This window comes from Asterias rubens, chromosome 1, assembly GCF_902459465.1.
Source record: "Asterias rubens chromosome 1, eAstRub1.3, whole genome shotgun sequence".
In the NCBI taxonomy this organism is placed as follows: Eukaryota; Metazoa; Echinodermata; class Asteroidea; order Forcipulatida; family Asteriidae; genus Asterias; species Asterias rubens.
Window position 1 is genome coordinate 7746292 of NC_047062.1, and position 14916 is coordinate 7761207.

Genomic DNA, 14916 nt, shown 5'->3' on the forward strand with positions numbered 1-14916 from the left:
CTTAAAACTCATATATTTGTTAATTTTATTTCTTTGAAGGTAATTGAAGATGTTTACCACAAGGAGCTGATCCAGAATAAGTAAGTTTTTTAAAACCACTTCACATCGTTGTTAAACAAAAATATGTCCGTGCCCATTTGTGTATTATTTTTTTTCGAAGCATTTTGGAGCGTCTTGAGTAATCGTTTTCCTTTTGAAGATGTAGGCCTAATTGCCAAAAAAAAAACCTTGACTTGACAAAGGAAAGTCAACAAAGGAAAGTCACCAGTAGGCACTCGGTGTGTTTCACAAAATATTGCTGTGAGCCACCACCATTTCTCTGTTTGTTTCCTTGATAGATTTGCCATCAGGAGGATCATGCTCTTGGAGTTCAGTCAGTACTTGGAGAACTACCTGTGGCCAAATTACATTCCAGAAAAGGTAAAACCACCGTTTTAGGCATTGCATGGTGTAGCACCTTGTGTATAACAACATTATCTTGCTTATTGCATAGGTTTTGTTCTTGAGAACTTGTCTTGCTATTTGCTATTTATTCTACTGCCGCAGAACAGAACTCAGGAGATTACTTAGTTCTGAAAAGAATTGTCCTGCTTTATTAAAGGAACATTACAGAATTGGTTTTGCTAGCAAATAAATTGCTGGCAGTGTAAGCACTTTATGTAATCCACTGATACATAAACTGACAAACCTGTAGAAGTTCGAGAGCGATCGGTCTTCTGGATCACGAGAAAATAGTGAAAAACCGATTACAAATTTTGCATTGCATCGATGCCAAAACAAAAATGAATAAAACGCTCACTGAGCGATAAACTCCAAACACGAAATTAGATTATTTATTTCTCATCAAATATGACGTTTCAGACAGAAATATTTCAAGGGATGTTTTCCACTATCATCATCATTAGAACGTGTAAGTGTAAATCTGTGATCTTCACAATTTTTGTTTCTTACCAATTCTGTAACGTTCCTTTAAGAACTATCTGGGAAGTAGAAAACTGACTTTGTGGCCTTTTTGTACGTCCTGACTTTGGTTAGTTTTGATGAAGGACTATGTTGTAGAAGTGAATGGGGTTTACTGTTGTGTTTCCACAGCACACAGCAAACACTCATATTTGCAGGTTTCTTTTGAATTTGTTTCAGAAAGAATAATCTATTTCATCGCTAGAGATATGTGTAAACATATTGTTTTGTTTTCTTTATCTTTTATATTTTGCAGGCCAGCAAGACTCATGTGCTGTCCATTGTTGTGTTGATAAATGAGAAATTCAGAGAAGGTGTTCCACCATGGGAGGTATGTCTCCAAACTCTTGGGAAATGTTCGGATAATATTGTAAACAATTATTTGAGTTTTTTGGAAAGAGATGATGTTCATCCATGTATCCTAATGTTTCTGCAATAAAGGTCATATCTTGATAAATAGCATTTACGTGACACACCAGTTTGAAAGTGCACAAACTTTGTATCGGCTCGAAAGTGACACAAATGTACACACAAAACCGCAGTTGCCAAGATCCAATGAGTTTTCACCAAGCTGTGTCTTTTACGAGAAACAGGGTTATTGCAAAATTACGACACTAAATAAGTATGGGACTATTTGCTGTCTATTTAAAGCACTTATGACAATATTCAGTACAACATTTATTTCCAGTTCCTCAATCAATACAAATACAATGTTTGCAAAGTGATACACAAAATGCAGGAAATTGGGGGCAACAACCAAAGTAAGCACAGCTTGTGTTAGGGAGTGCCCATTTCTGAAAATGTATAAAAGAATAGGACAACTTAATATTACGGGTGAATGATAATGCTTAAGAGTTTTCTAGATACAGCACTTTATTTCGGCTAGATGATGTTAGTTAAAGTTGTAAACAGCCTGGCTGTGACTGCTCATGTGTCAACAACTGATTGAAAGATCCACTTTGGAGTGATTGTTGTTGGTATGTTCGAGAATGAAAAGTATTACTACTTGCAATTCAACCATCAGGGTCATGCAGGGGGCGCGGTGAGATGTATAAAACTTGTAGATCTTTTGTCACGATACTCTGTAACTACTTGGGATAGTTAGATGAAAAGATCTTTGGGTTGAAATTAAACCTTAGTCTTAGTAAACGAGTGGAATTTTTATCTCATCTTGTTTTGTAATTTGAATATCTACCAGGCATGTAAATCCAAGCCGGAACACTTTCCAGGGTTCTTTCGTCAAGTGATGGAGTTTTGTCTTGAAGATGATGAAGCCAAAGTGAACATCAAAGAGCAGACCATCCTCATGGGTTTCCTCATACACTGCTTCAATAGTCTGGTAAGCATCATGTTTTGAGCACTTTTATGACATAGCACGACTATAGGCTTCAGACTGAACTTAAGCATAAACAGGTAAATTGTAAGGAACCAAATATGTGGTTTCGGGCCATGTTTGCCCTGTTCATTCTAATATTGGACGACATACCTTATCATTTTGGGTCAATATCAGCCCCTCATACACTGCTTGAATAGTCTGGTAAGTATCATGTTTAGAGCATCCTTATGACATAGCAAGAGTTTAGGCCTTAGACTGAGTTTCAGCACAAACATATTCAAGCCATGTTGTAACTTTGTCCACTTGACTTCAGTGCCTCATGTTTTTAAACTAGGACTTGACAAGTATATATATTTTGCAAAGGTTTCATAAAATTGCCCACTGTTATTACACCTTTTTTTTTTTTATAAATCAAAATAATTTTTTCCCCAGCTTCTGCGATCTGAAGTTAAACCTGCAAAGCAATTAGGATTATTGGTTTTTAGAAATGAAGTGTTGCTCCTGTCTGAAAACCAGGATCTTAGGATAACAATTTTCAAATTTGGAAAAGCTTTTTTGCTTGAAATCTTGATGTGTTGACCTTTTAATTCATTAATCTTTGTAGGAGGTTGATGTGATACGAGAGCAGGTCCAACGTTTAGTCTCGTTGCCGATGTGGGTCAATCTGCTACCAGTAAGTATTCAATGTGATCTCTGTTTCAATCCTCGCTTGATGACTGTAACAACTAGATAGTCATACTAATTAGTCAGCAAAGCCCCTGATGGCTGGCTTTCACTCGATGAATTTAATTATATCCTATGTGGCAAACAGATTTCCTCTAAATATTCCTATAAATACTAGTTGGGCATAAAGGGGAAATATTTGTAGTACCTAAAAAAAGAGTTTACAAGGTGCTGGGGGCACGTGCATACAGCAGCCACTGCCTGTAACACTGAGGCAACCTCCTTCGCTTAGAGATATATGTAACAGCATTTCACAACACAGGGGACCAATGTCTTTACGTACTATCAGAAAGACTATTCAAGAAACTTTGTAAACTCCTTTGTTCTTAATTTCTCACTACCTCGCTAAGCACCTTGAAGTAGGAAGCTAGAATAATGGTGTTCTACAAACACCTGATGATTGTTTGATTGATTGATTGATTGATTGACTGATTGACTGTGATTGATTGATTGACTGTAATTGATTGATTGAACTTCCACAGGGTCGTCTTGAGAAAGAGCTGCAGCTGTATCCAAAGTACAAGAAATTCTGGAATATCGTTAAGAAAGTTGACGCCAAAGCAGACGATAAGACAAAAGCAAAGTAAGTCTTGAAAAGTATTCTGCTTGCTTTGTTTGAATTTTAAATAGCATTATTTGTGTATTAACAATAAACACAAAATGTACAATGCAAAAGGTGATAGGAATAACCAAAGCATTTTTATTCTTCTTGATTGTCATTTAGGAATGAATTTGAGAGACAGTTTCTGTCAAGATTGATTCAATGCTTCTACAAGATACTGGACTCAATTCCGGAAACAGGTAATGTTTATTATTATATTATGGTGTAAAATATCAATAATTGTGTCTAAAAAGGAATTTTACTGTTCACCATGTTTTAGTTACAGGCTCATGTAACACACACCTGTTACTATTATTGCATAAACATGTGGCATGTCATGGCCGAGTGGTTAAGAGCACCGGATTCAAGCTCTGGTGTTTGATCAGCATAGTGTGGGTTCGAATCCCGGTCGTGACTCTTGCTACGTAAAGTTTTGGAGGTAGCGCCTTCTGCTCTACCGGCCAGGCTTCGGACTGATAATACCCATGCCTACATCCGTTTGGACTGTAAAAGGGGTAACCCTGTTTCAGCCCTAGGAGTAGGTGAACAAATAATTGTAGCCAACACCTTAAAGTGGCATTCAGGCCTTGTGTGTTTGCGAAAGCAAAACAAAAAAAACTACTAAATGGGTGTGATAGAACTTAAGTATGGCAGACATTGCCTTGCTTGAATGTGTAACATAAATGAGGAGGATCTAAACAGCACTGAATTTGTTGCTGACCAGGTCCAAATGTCAGGCTCTGCCAAATGTAAGTGATTAATCTGCTTCGATATAGACCTGCTTTAAAGGCAGAAATATTGCTCAACAATTTTCTGAATTTGTCAATTACTAAACACACTTGAGATTAATTTGTGGTGTATTATTTTCTTATTAAACAGGGAAAATCAAAGCCAATAAAGTACACTACTGCGAGAGATTTGTCGAGCTCATGACAGACTTGGAGGTACTGTTTTAGTTCTTGTTTTTAAATTTTGATATTTCAAAATATCCAAGAACATGGAATTTCTGATTGAATAAAACTCTTAATAAGAAATGGTTATAATGTCATGTAAAGACTGGGTTTGAAAGTTAGTAGATAATTTTGTTTTACTATAAAGCAGAACTTGTTTACAAATATATAAACAAAGATTTATGTCATCTTCAGTAACTAGTTTGTATCAATCAAATCTTAAATAATTTTGTTGAACATAGAAACAAAGAAAATCTTTTTTGAAAGTGTTGCTGTGCTTATAAAGAAACACACGTTAAGGAATATGTTTTTGTTTTGCTTTTTTGAGGACCATAAACACCTAGTAAGTGGCAAGTGAGGGTCACGCAGTCTATTCTAGCGCACCGGACTCAAGTTCTGGGCCTAATTTCATAGAGCTTTTAAGCACACAGCGTAGCTAAGCACAACAAAATTATGCTTAACAGAATAAAGTTTCCAGCCAAATCACTATCACACATGAACAAAATGTGACTGGTATCCTGCTACTCTTTGCTTACTAGAAAAATGTTAAGCAATGCTTTCTGCTGAAGCAGCTCCATGAAATGTGGCCCTGATGTTCTGATCACCAGAGTGTAGATTGTGTTTTTAAGCAAGATACTCAGCCATTTTTGCAGCAATTTTTGTTTTTCCACATCGATGCAAACAAATGAGAAGCAGAGGTACATTCTTTGTTAATACCTAAACGAGTAGATGTGGAGGGGATCTGCAAGAAGCAAGCTTGACGAGTGCGAAACCCCTCATTTATATTGTATATGCTCCAAGTTTGATCTACTTAGATCGCAAAAAAAGAAGAAGAAAAAAACATTTTAAGTTGTTGAAATGAGTATTAATGTCAATTTGATCCAGTCAGCTTTGCCTTCAGATGGGGCGGAAAGCTGTTGGTCCAGTGTATTGTGTTAAAGAACTATGTCTTCTCTTAACATATTTTACATTAATTTCTGTAACACAGGCTCAGCTTCCTACCAGACGCTTCCTGAATGTTGTCTTAGATGACAGCCATGTTGTAGTACGCTGTCGCCTTTCACACCTAAACAAAAGGCATGAAGGCAAACTCTTTACCCAGGTAAAGTATAAATGCAAACGTAGTTCAGAAGTTTTTGAATATCTTTTTTATGTTTCGGTTTTGTAATGGCGTAGATTGAAACTGCAACTAAATATGTTCATTGTCACATGTTTGTGTCTCATTATATGAAGGTGGAAATAGGGTGTCTAAATTCCAGTGACACAATATGCATCTTTTTTTAGTTGTGATTCTGACAAAATGTGGTGGTATAAAAAAGATGTCGCGTTTGGAGTTACTGCAAACTACTAGATTGTATCTCCACCATGCAAAGTTTCAAATCCTACTCATGTACATGTTTCTGCAAACCTTACTAGATTGTATCTCCATCATGCAAAGTTTCAAATCCTACTCATGTACATGTTTCTGCAAACCTTACTAGATTGTATCTCCATCATGCAAAGTTTCAAATCCTACTCATGTACATGGAGTTACTGCAAACTACTAGATTGTATCTCCACCATGCAAAGTTTCAAATCCTACTCATGTACATGTTTCTGCAAACCTTACTAGATTGTATCTCCATCATGCAAAGTTTCAAATCCTACTCATGTACATGGTGTTACTGCAAACCTTACTAGATTGTATCTCCACCATGCAAAGTTTCAAATCGTACTCATGTACATGGTGTAACTGCAAACCTTACTCGATTGTATCTCCACCATGCAAAGTTTCAAATCATACACATGTACATGGTGTTACTGCAAACCTTACTAGATTGTATCTCCACCATGCACAGTTTCAAATCCTACTCATGTACATGGTGTTACTGCAAACCTTACTAAATTGTATCTCCACCATGCAAAGTTTCAAATCCTACTCATGTACATGGTGTTACTGCAAACCTTACTAGATCGTATCTCCATCATGCAAAGTTTCAAATCCTACTCATGTACATGGTGTTACTGCAAACCTTACTAGATTGTATCTCCACCATGCAAAGTTTCAAATCGTACTCATGTACATGGTGTAACTGCAAACCTTACTCGATTGTATCTCCACCATGCAAAGTTTCAAATCATACACATGTACATGGTGTTACTGCAAACCTTACTAGATTGTATCTCCACCATGCAAAGTTTCAAATCCTACTCATGTACATGGTGTTACTGCAAACCTTACTAGATTGTATCTCCACCATGCAAAGTTTCAAATCGTACTCATGTACATGGTGTAACTGCAAACCTTACTCGATTGTATCTCCACCATGCAAAGTTTCAAATCATACACATGTACATGGTGTTACTGCAAACCTTACTAGATTGTATCTCCACCATGCAAAGTTTCAAAGACTACTCATGTACATGGTGTTACTGCAAACCTTACAAGATTGTATCTCCACCATGCACAGTTTCAAATCCTACTTGTGTACATGGTGTTACTGCAAACCTTACTAGATTGTATCTCCATCATGCAAAGTTTCAAATCCTACTCATGTACATGGTGTTACTGCAAACCTTACTAGATTGTATCTCCACCATGCAAAGTTTCAAATCCTACTCATGTACATGGTGTTACTGCAAACCTTACTAGATTGTATCTCCACCATGCAAAGTTTAAAATCCTACACATGTACACGGTGTTACTGCAAACCTTACTAGATTGTATCTCCACCATGCACAGTTTCAAATCCTACTCGTGTACATGGTGTTACTGCAAACCTTACTAGATCGTATCTCCACCATGCAAAGTTTCAAATCCTACTCATGTACTTGTTACTGCAAACCTTACTAGATTGAATCTCCATCATGCAAAGTTTCAAATCCTACACATGTACATGGTGTTACTGCAAACCTTACTAGATTGTATCTCCACCATGCAAAGTTTCAAATCCTACTCATGTACATGGTGTTACTGCAAACCTTACTAGATTGTATCTCCACCATGCAAAGTTTCAAATCCTACACATGTACATGGTGTTACTGCAAACCTTACTAGATTGTATCTCCACCATGCAAAGTTTCAAATCCTACTCATGTACATGGTGTTACTGCAAACCTTACTAGATCGTATCTCCACCATGCAAAGTTTCAAATCCTACTCATGTACTTGTTACTGCAAACCTTACTAGATTGAATCTCCATCATGCAAAGTTTCAAATCCTACACATGTACATGGTGTTACTGCAAACCTTACTAGATTGTATCTCCACCATGCAAAGTTTCAAATCCTACTCATGTACATGGTGTTACTTCAAACCTTACTAGATTGTATCTCCATCATGCAAAGTTTCAAATCCTACTCATGTACATGGTGTTACTGCAAACCTTACTAGATTGTAACTCCACCATGCAAAGTTTCAAATCCTACACATGTACATGGTGTTACTGCAAACCTTACTAGATTGTATCTCCACCATGCAAAGTTTCAAATCCTACTCATGTACATGGTGTTACTGCAAACCTTACTAGATCGTATCTCCACCATGCAAAGTTTCAAATCCTACTCATGTACTTGTTACTGCAAACCTTACTAGATTGAATCTCCATCATGCAAAGTTTCAAATCCTACACATGTACATGGTGTTACTGCAAACCTTACTAGATTGTATCTCCACCATGCAAAGTTTCAAATCCTACTCGTGTACATGTTACTGCAAACCTTACTAGATTGAATTTCCACAATAAAAAGTGTCAAATCCTACTCATGCACATGTTACTGCAAACCTTACTAGATTGAATTTCCACAATAAAAAGTGTCAAATCCTACTCATGTACATGTTACTGCAAACCTTACTAGATTGAATTTGTACAATATAAAGTGTCAAATCCTACTGATATTGAAATCAACACTAAGTTGTAGCCTTTGATTCAAACTCATTTTTATTCTCTTTATTTGGTGTGAAGCTTTTAGATATGTTAACCTTCTACACCGGCTTTGAAATAAGCGACTCAACCGGCACTGCGTTGACTGATCATGAGATGACAGACCTGCATTATGACAGAATGAGTTCATTACAGGTAGGACAAAGGACTATCCACCAAGCTTAATCCTGAGCCTTAAATATCTACCTGAATGAACTTAGCAATGTAAAAAGAAAACCACATTTTGATCAGTGTCACGCTTGGCAAAAATGCAGAGTTTCGCGAGAAGCTCAAAAACGGCACAGTACTTTTTATTGGTCATGAACCACTCACGTAATGTCATACAAAGATGTATTTACTTGGCTGCGGGGAACATGAGTGTACATCACAAAAGCATAACCTCGTACTCATAACTACATCGCTCTCGCCGCAGTCTTTTCAGAATGTGTATCGTCGACTGAAAATGGTTGTTGATGAAAAAGTGTTATTATGGGCAGAAATTAGGGGATAAGATCATTCCAAAACGCAAAATTGCAAAAACTTTACTTCCGTTTTGATTGATTTTTTTGGTTGCACCAAAATTCTCCCAAAATAGTTAGTATGGCAGACAGTAGCCATATGTGACATTAGTGCAAGGTGGTCAATAGGAGTGTCCACTCAGTTGTTCCCAGAAAATTTACATCTCTCTTATGTCTAATTTATATTTGATGAAAAAGTGTTATTATGGGCAGAAATTAGGGGATAAGATCATTCCAAAACGCAAAATTGCAAAAACTTTACTTCCGTTTTGATTGATTTTTTTGGTTGCACCAAAATTCTCCCAAAATAGTTAGTATGGCAGACAGTAGCCATATGTGACATTAGTGCAAGGTGGTCAATAGGAGTGTCCACTCAGTTGTTCCCAGAAAATTTACATCTCTCTTATGTCTAATTTATATTTGTTTCCATAGAGGGCAGCCTACAAGTTGTTTGAGGATCTTAGAAGGTTCTCTTTGTCAAACGTCGCCAGTGTGGACACCAGGAAGGCACTAACAAACCATTTTGAGAAACTCACGTAAGTCAACCTTTTCTCGCTTTATCTGTTTTGTACGTTTAAAGCCATTTGACACTTTCCGAACAGAAAAAAAAAATAATTCACAGATTTACAAATAACTTACAGGGTTTACAGAAGGTAATGGTGAAAGACTTATCTTTAATTATTCCATAAAATGCTTTACTTTTTGAGAAAACATTAAAACAATTAACAATTCTCGATATCGAGAATTACGGATTTATTTTAAACACATGTCATGACACGGCAAAACGTGCGAAAACAAGGGTGGGTTTTCCCGTTATTTTCTCCCGACTCCGATGACCGATTGAGCCTAAATTTTTACAGGTTTGTTATTTTATATATAAGTTGTGATACACGAAGTGTGGACCTTTGGTAAAACCAATGTATTGCCTCAAACCAAAATGTACTTGATAGACCCTTCCCATGCAATATGCTATTAATACACAAGTGTACAAACACTGTAGGTTTGCAAATGTCGTAGAGTTGGCACCAGTTGGGCAATTGCACGAATGTTTATGAATTATACCACCATTAGCCCCATACAAAAAAGCAGGATGTTCCCTCATTCTGCCCCAAGTAGTGTTAGTAGTGCGCACAGGAGTTGTACAAGTTACATATTTGGTGAGCAGGGTCTGTTATTATAAATTTCCCAACTCTTTCTTTAAGGGCTCTGATGGTCATACTCGCAACAATATCACAATGTTATTACTTTTTTGGTTATTATTCCTTCTTAATTAATGTAAATAAATTGTTTTGGAAGTGTCGTGGCCGAGTGGTTTAAGAGCACCAAATTCAAACTCTGGTGTTTCTGATCAGCAGAGTGTGGGTTTGAATCCCCTGCCGTGACACTTGTGTCCTTAGTCAAGCCACCTAACCATTGCTTCGTCCTTCGGATGGGACGTAAAGCCATTGGTCCCATGTGTTGTGTAACGCATGTAAAAGAACCCAGTGCACTTATCGAAAAAGGGGTTCGCCCCGGTGTTCATGGCTGTGGCTGCTGTATGCGCCGCAGCACCTTGTAAACCTATTTAAGGTGCTAAATAATTGGGTCTCAGAATTCATCACTGCAATAACCTATCTTTCTGAGAGTTTGTATATGCTCAGCACCTTGAGTACCTTGGGCCTTTCTCAAACCACGGTTTGGGCTCCGGCTCAGGCTCCGCGTGCTGATATCCATGCAATACGCGCTGCTCCAAAATGCAGGTTAAATGCAAGCTGCGTACACAGCACGCGGAGCCTAAGCCTGAGCCGGAGCCCAAGCCGTGATTTGAGAAAGGCCCCTTGTTTGGTAGATACGTGCGCTATATAAGACTTTGATATTATATTATTTGTGGTCTTAATCAGTGCCAGTCAGCTTCATCAGTTTGCCGCCCATCTGAACCTGATGGCTCCGTTACCAGAGGAAACAGAAACTACCAGTGACAAGGAGTTCTTACTGGAACTCATGGTAAGGCAGATGGATGTTCTTAAAGAGATGTTTCGAATTTGGCGGGAAAAAAACATGTGTCCATCGACAATCTGCGGGCTCTATTTATTCTGTATCGTGTATTATCTTCAAGCAAATTTGAATCCTCGATTCTGATTAGTTGATCAATAGCACAAAAGTGTGATATAATTTCACATACCCTGTTCTATAATGCACTATATTCAGCTATGCATCAAGTTTGCTAAATGATAAATCACTGGGCATGCGTGTACCACTGGGCATGCGGGTATCGTGTACCTTTTGGTACTCAACAGGCAGGGTATACTTTTGATAGGTGTAAGACCAGTATCCTCACTTGGTGTATCCCACCATAAGCATAAAATAACCATACTGTGAAAATTTTGGTTCAATTGGTCATTGAAGTTGCATGGAAACAATGAAAGAAAAGCACTCTTGTTTTATAGATGTTTGTGGTTTTAGTTGCCTAAGAAAGGCTTTATGCCTGTAGTCGATTCTAACAGTGTTTTTTACTATCAACAGTTCTCCAGTGCTCGTTACCAAGTAAGCTTTTATGGCCATTGACTTGTGTGGCAGAATAACCAACAGTATACCCTGCCTTTAAGCCCAACCTTTATACAGTAGAAGCTAGTTGGATTAAGGGAGTCAATGTGTGGTGAAGAGGTTTTCAACTAGTGGTTTAATCCCAACGAGGCCTGGTTCTTGATAATGTTACCGAAGTCGAGGAAGAACCAGGCCTTGGCGGGTTTAAACCACTAGTTGAAAACCGATTCAACACACTTTGATTTCCATTCATAAATACCTTTTCGGTCAAAACACATCAACACTTTTTGGTCAAAAGGTTAAATAAATGCAAAAGTTATGATATCTTTCAACACAACACCCCTTCAGCTATGAAACGGTAAGGCCCTCGGGTAAACAACTCCTTATAAGGAGATGCTGTGTGCGTCGTGCGTATCGCGTGATGTTGCACAACTGTTTCAGCCGTTGCTCTCGACCAATAGATATGAAGAAAATGTCTTATAAGCACAGGTTCAAGCGCGCGTGTCACACCCATGTTATAACACTTTTTACTGGTGTTATATCATCCGTTCAAACAAGCCCCTCGTGATGCCCTCTCGACCAATCAGAATGGATTATCTGTCTTAGGTATTTATGAATAAACCCCTTATATGCATGTTTCAATCATCTAGAGACTCGAATGATTAGCTGCTTTTATGCACACTCTTTGCACAGTAGATGAAGAACCCAGCTTTCGTAGTTTCATGACTTCTTGGTTTATTTCAGGTCTCAATGCACGAGCGTCGACAATCACAGATTCAGGTTCTCAATGAGACACCCCTGTATCCTACGGATAAATTACTTTGGGATGAGAATATAGTTCCGACCGAGTATTTCTCTGGCGAAGGTAAGTCGTTTTGGGTATGGTTTGGGTTAGGATTAATTAACTTCAGGCCTTGAAAGGTTTTTCCCTGACTAGCCACCTAGTATATTGCTAACATAATATTGCTTACATATCCACTTTGCAAAAACAAGCGGGATACCATTTACAGATGGTACACATGACACAGTATTTTGGCTGGTAAACTTATCCTGGTAAGCATAACTATTTTGTGTTTGCGTAGCCCAGGGGATAACAATCCAAGCAACAACTCAATCTTTGGAAATGTCTCAAAAAGTATGACTTTTATAACAAATCTACAAACAAAGAAAAATATCTCTTCTTTGCTGATGGAGAACACTTGTGGCTATCATCATTGCCTTTGTTTGCTTGTATTTTCTCCTCTTTGATTTTGTTTCAAAAGGATATTCAGTTTGAAATGTCGCACTTAAGCACAATGGTATCCACTGTAACATGCCCTTGTTGTTTTGTTGGTGGTTTTAGGTTGTCTGGCTCTACCCAAACTCAACCTCCAGATGTTAACTCTTCATGATTACCTACTGAGGAACTTCAATCTCTTCAGACTGGAGTCAATGTGTAAGTACCCCAATGGAAATAAGCGTCCAATGGAAATAAGCGTCCAATGGAAATAAGCGTCCAATGGAAATAAGCCTCCAATGGAAATAAGCGTCCAATGGAAATAAGCGTCCAATGGAAATAAGCGTCCAATGGAAATAAGCGTCCAATGGAAATAAGCGTCCAATGGAAATAAGCGTCCAATGGAAATAAGCGTCCAATGGAAATAAGCCTCCAATGGAAATAAGCGTCCAATGGAAATAAGCGTCCAATGGAAATAAGCCTCCAATGGAAATAAGCGTCCAATGGAAATAAGCGTCCAATGGAAATAAGCGTCCAATGGAAATAAGCGTCCAATGGAAATAAGCGTCCAATGGAAATAAGCGTCCAATGGAAATAAGCGTCCAATGGAAATAAGCGTCCAATGGAAATAAGCGTCCAATGGAAATAAGCCTCCAATGGAAATAAGTGTCCAATGGAAATAAGCCTCCAATGGAAATAAGCGTCCAATGGAAATAAGCCTCCAATGGAAATAAGCGTCCAATGGAAATAAGCCTCCAATGGAAATAAGCCTCCAATGGAAATAAGTGTCCAATGGAAATAAACGTCCAATGGATATAAGCGTCCAATGGAAATAGGCGTCCAATGGAAATAGGCGTCCAATGGAAATAGGCGTCCAATGGAAATAAACGTCCAATGGAAATAAGCGTCCAATGGAAATAAGCCTCCAATGGAAATAAGCGTCCAATGGAAATAAACGTCCAATGGAAATAAGCGTCCAATGGAAATAAGCCTCCAATGGAAATAAGCGTCCAATGGAAATAACTGTACAATGGAAATTGGCCTCCAATGAAAATAACCGTACAATGAAAATAAGCGTCCAATGGAAATAAGCGTCCAATGGAAATAAGCGTCCAATGGAAATAAGCGTCCAATGGAAATAAGCGTCCAATGGAAATAAGCGTCCAATGGAAATAAGCGTCCAATGGAAATAAGAAGCGATCAATGGAAATAAGCCTCCAATGGAAATAAGCGTCCAATGGAAATAAGCGTCCAATGGAAATAAGCCTCCAATGGAAATAAACGTCCAAAGGAAATAAGCCTCCAATGGAAATAGACGTCCAATGGAAATGAGCCTCCAATGGAAATAAACGTCCAATGGAAATAAGCGTCCAATGGAAATAAGCCTCCAATGGAAATAAGCGTCCAATGGAAATAAGCCTCCAATGGAAATAAGTGTCCAATGGAAATAAACGTCCAATGGATATAAGCGTCCAATGGAAATAGGCGTCCAATGGAAATAGGCGTCCAATGGAAATAGGCGTCCAATGGAAATAAACGTCCAATGGAAATAAGCGTCCAATGGAAATAAGCCTCCAATGGAAATAAGCGTCCAATGGAAATAAACGTCCAATGGAAATAAGCGTCCAATGGAAATAAGCCTCCAATGGAAATAAGCGTCCAATGGAAATAACTGTACAATGGAAATTGGCCTCCAATGAAAATAACCGTACAATGAAAATAAGCGTCCAATGGAAATAAGCGTCCAATGGAAATAAGCGTCCAATGGAAATAAGCGTCCAATAGAAATAAGCGTCCAATGGAAATAAGCGTCCAATGGAAATAAGAAGCGATCAATGGAAATAAGCCTCCAATGGAAATAAGCGTCCAATGGAAATAAGCGTCCAATGGAAATAAGCCTCCAATGGAAATAAACGTCCAATGGAAATAAGCCTCCAATGGAAATAGACGTCCAATGGAAATGAGCCTCCAATGGAAATAAACGTCCAATGGAAATAAGCGTCCAATGGAAATAAGCCTCCAATGGAAATAAGCGTCCAATGGAAATAAGCCTCCAATGGAAATAAGCCTCCAATGGAAATAAGCCTCCAATGAAAATGAGCCTCAAATGAAAAAAGTCTCAAATGAAAATAAACCTCCAGTGAAATTGAGCCTCAAATGAAATTGAGCCTCAAATGTAAACAAGC

The 14916-nt window shown here is 38.1% G+C and overlaps 1 protein-coding gene across 4 annotated transcripts in view; it reads left to right on the forward strand.

Annotated features, from left to right (window-relative positions):
• The window catches only part of LOC117293350 (RNA helicase aquarius-like), a 46786-nt gene that overhangs the window by 3286 nt on the left and 28584 nt on the right, over positions 1-14916 (forward strand). For all 4 annotated transcript variants that reach the window (XM_033775651.1, XM_033775657.1, XM_033775643.1 and 1 more), the window contains exons 3-16: positions 40-80; positions 339-420; positions 1217-1291; positions 2159-2299; positions 2901-2969; positions 3502-3602; positions 3744-3820; positions 4500-4564; positions 5559-5672; positions 8516-8629; positions 9424-9527; positions 10872-10974; positions 12259-12379; positions 12857-12949. In XM_033775651.1, coding sequence (XP_033631542.1) covers positions 40-80; positions 339-420; positions 1217-1291; positions 2159-2299; positions 2901-2969; positions 3502-3602; positions 3744-3820; positions 4500-4564; positions 5559-5672; positions 8516-8629; positions 9424-9527; positions 10872-10974; positions 12259-12379; positions 12857-12949 — 1300 coding nt within the window. The remainder of the gene's footprint in view (positions 1-39; positions 81-338; positions 421-1216; positions 1292-2158; positions 2300-2900; positions 2970-3501; positions 3603-3743; positions 3821-4499; positions 4565-5558; positions 5673-8515; positions 8630-9423; positions 9528-10871; positions 10975-12258; positions 12380-12856; positions 12950-14916) is intronic.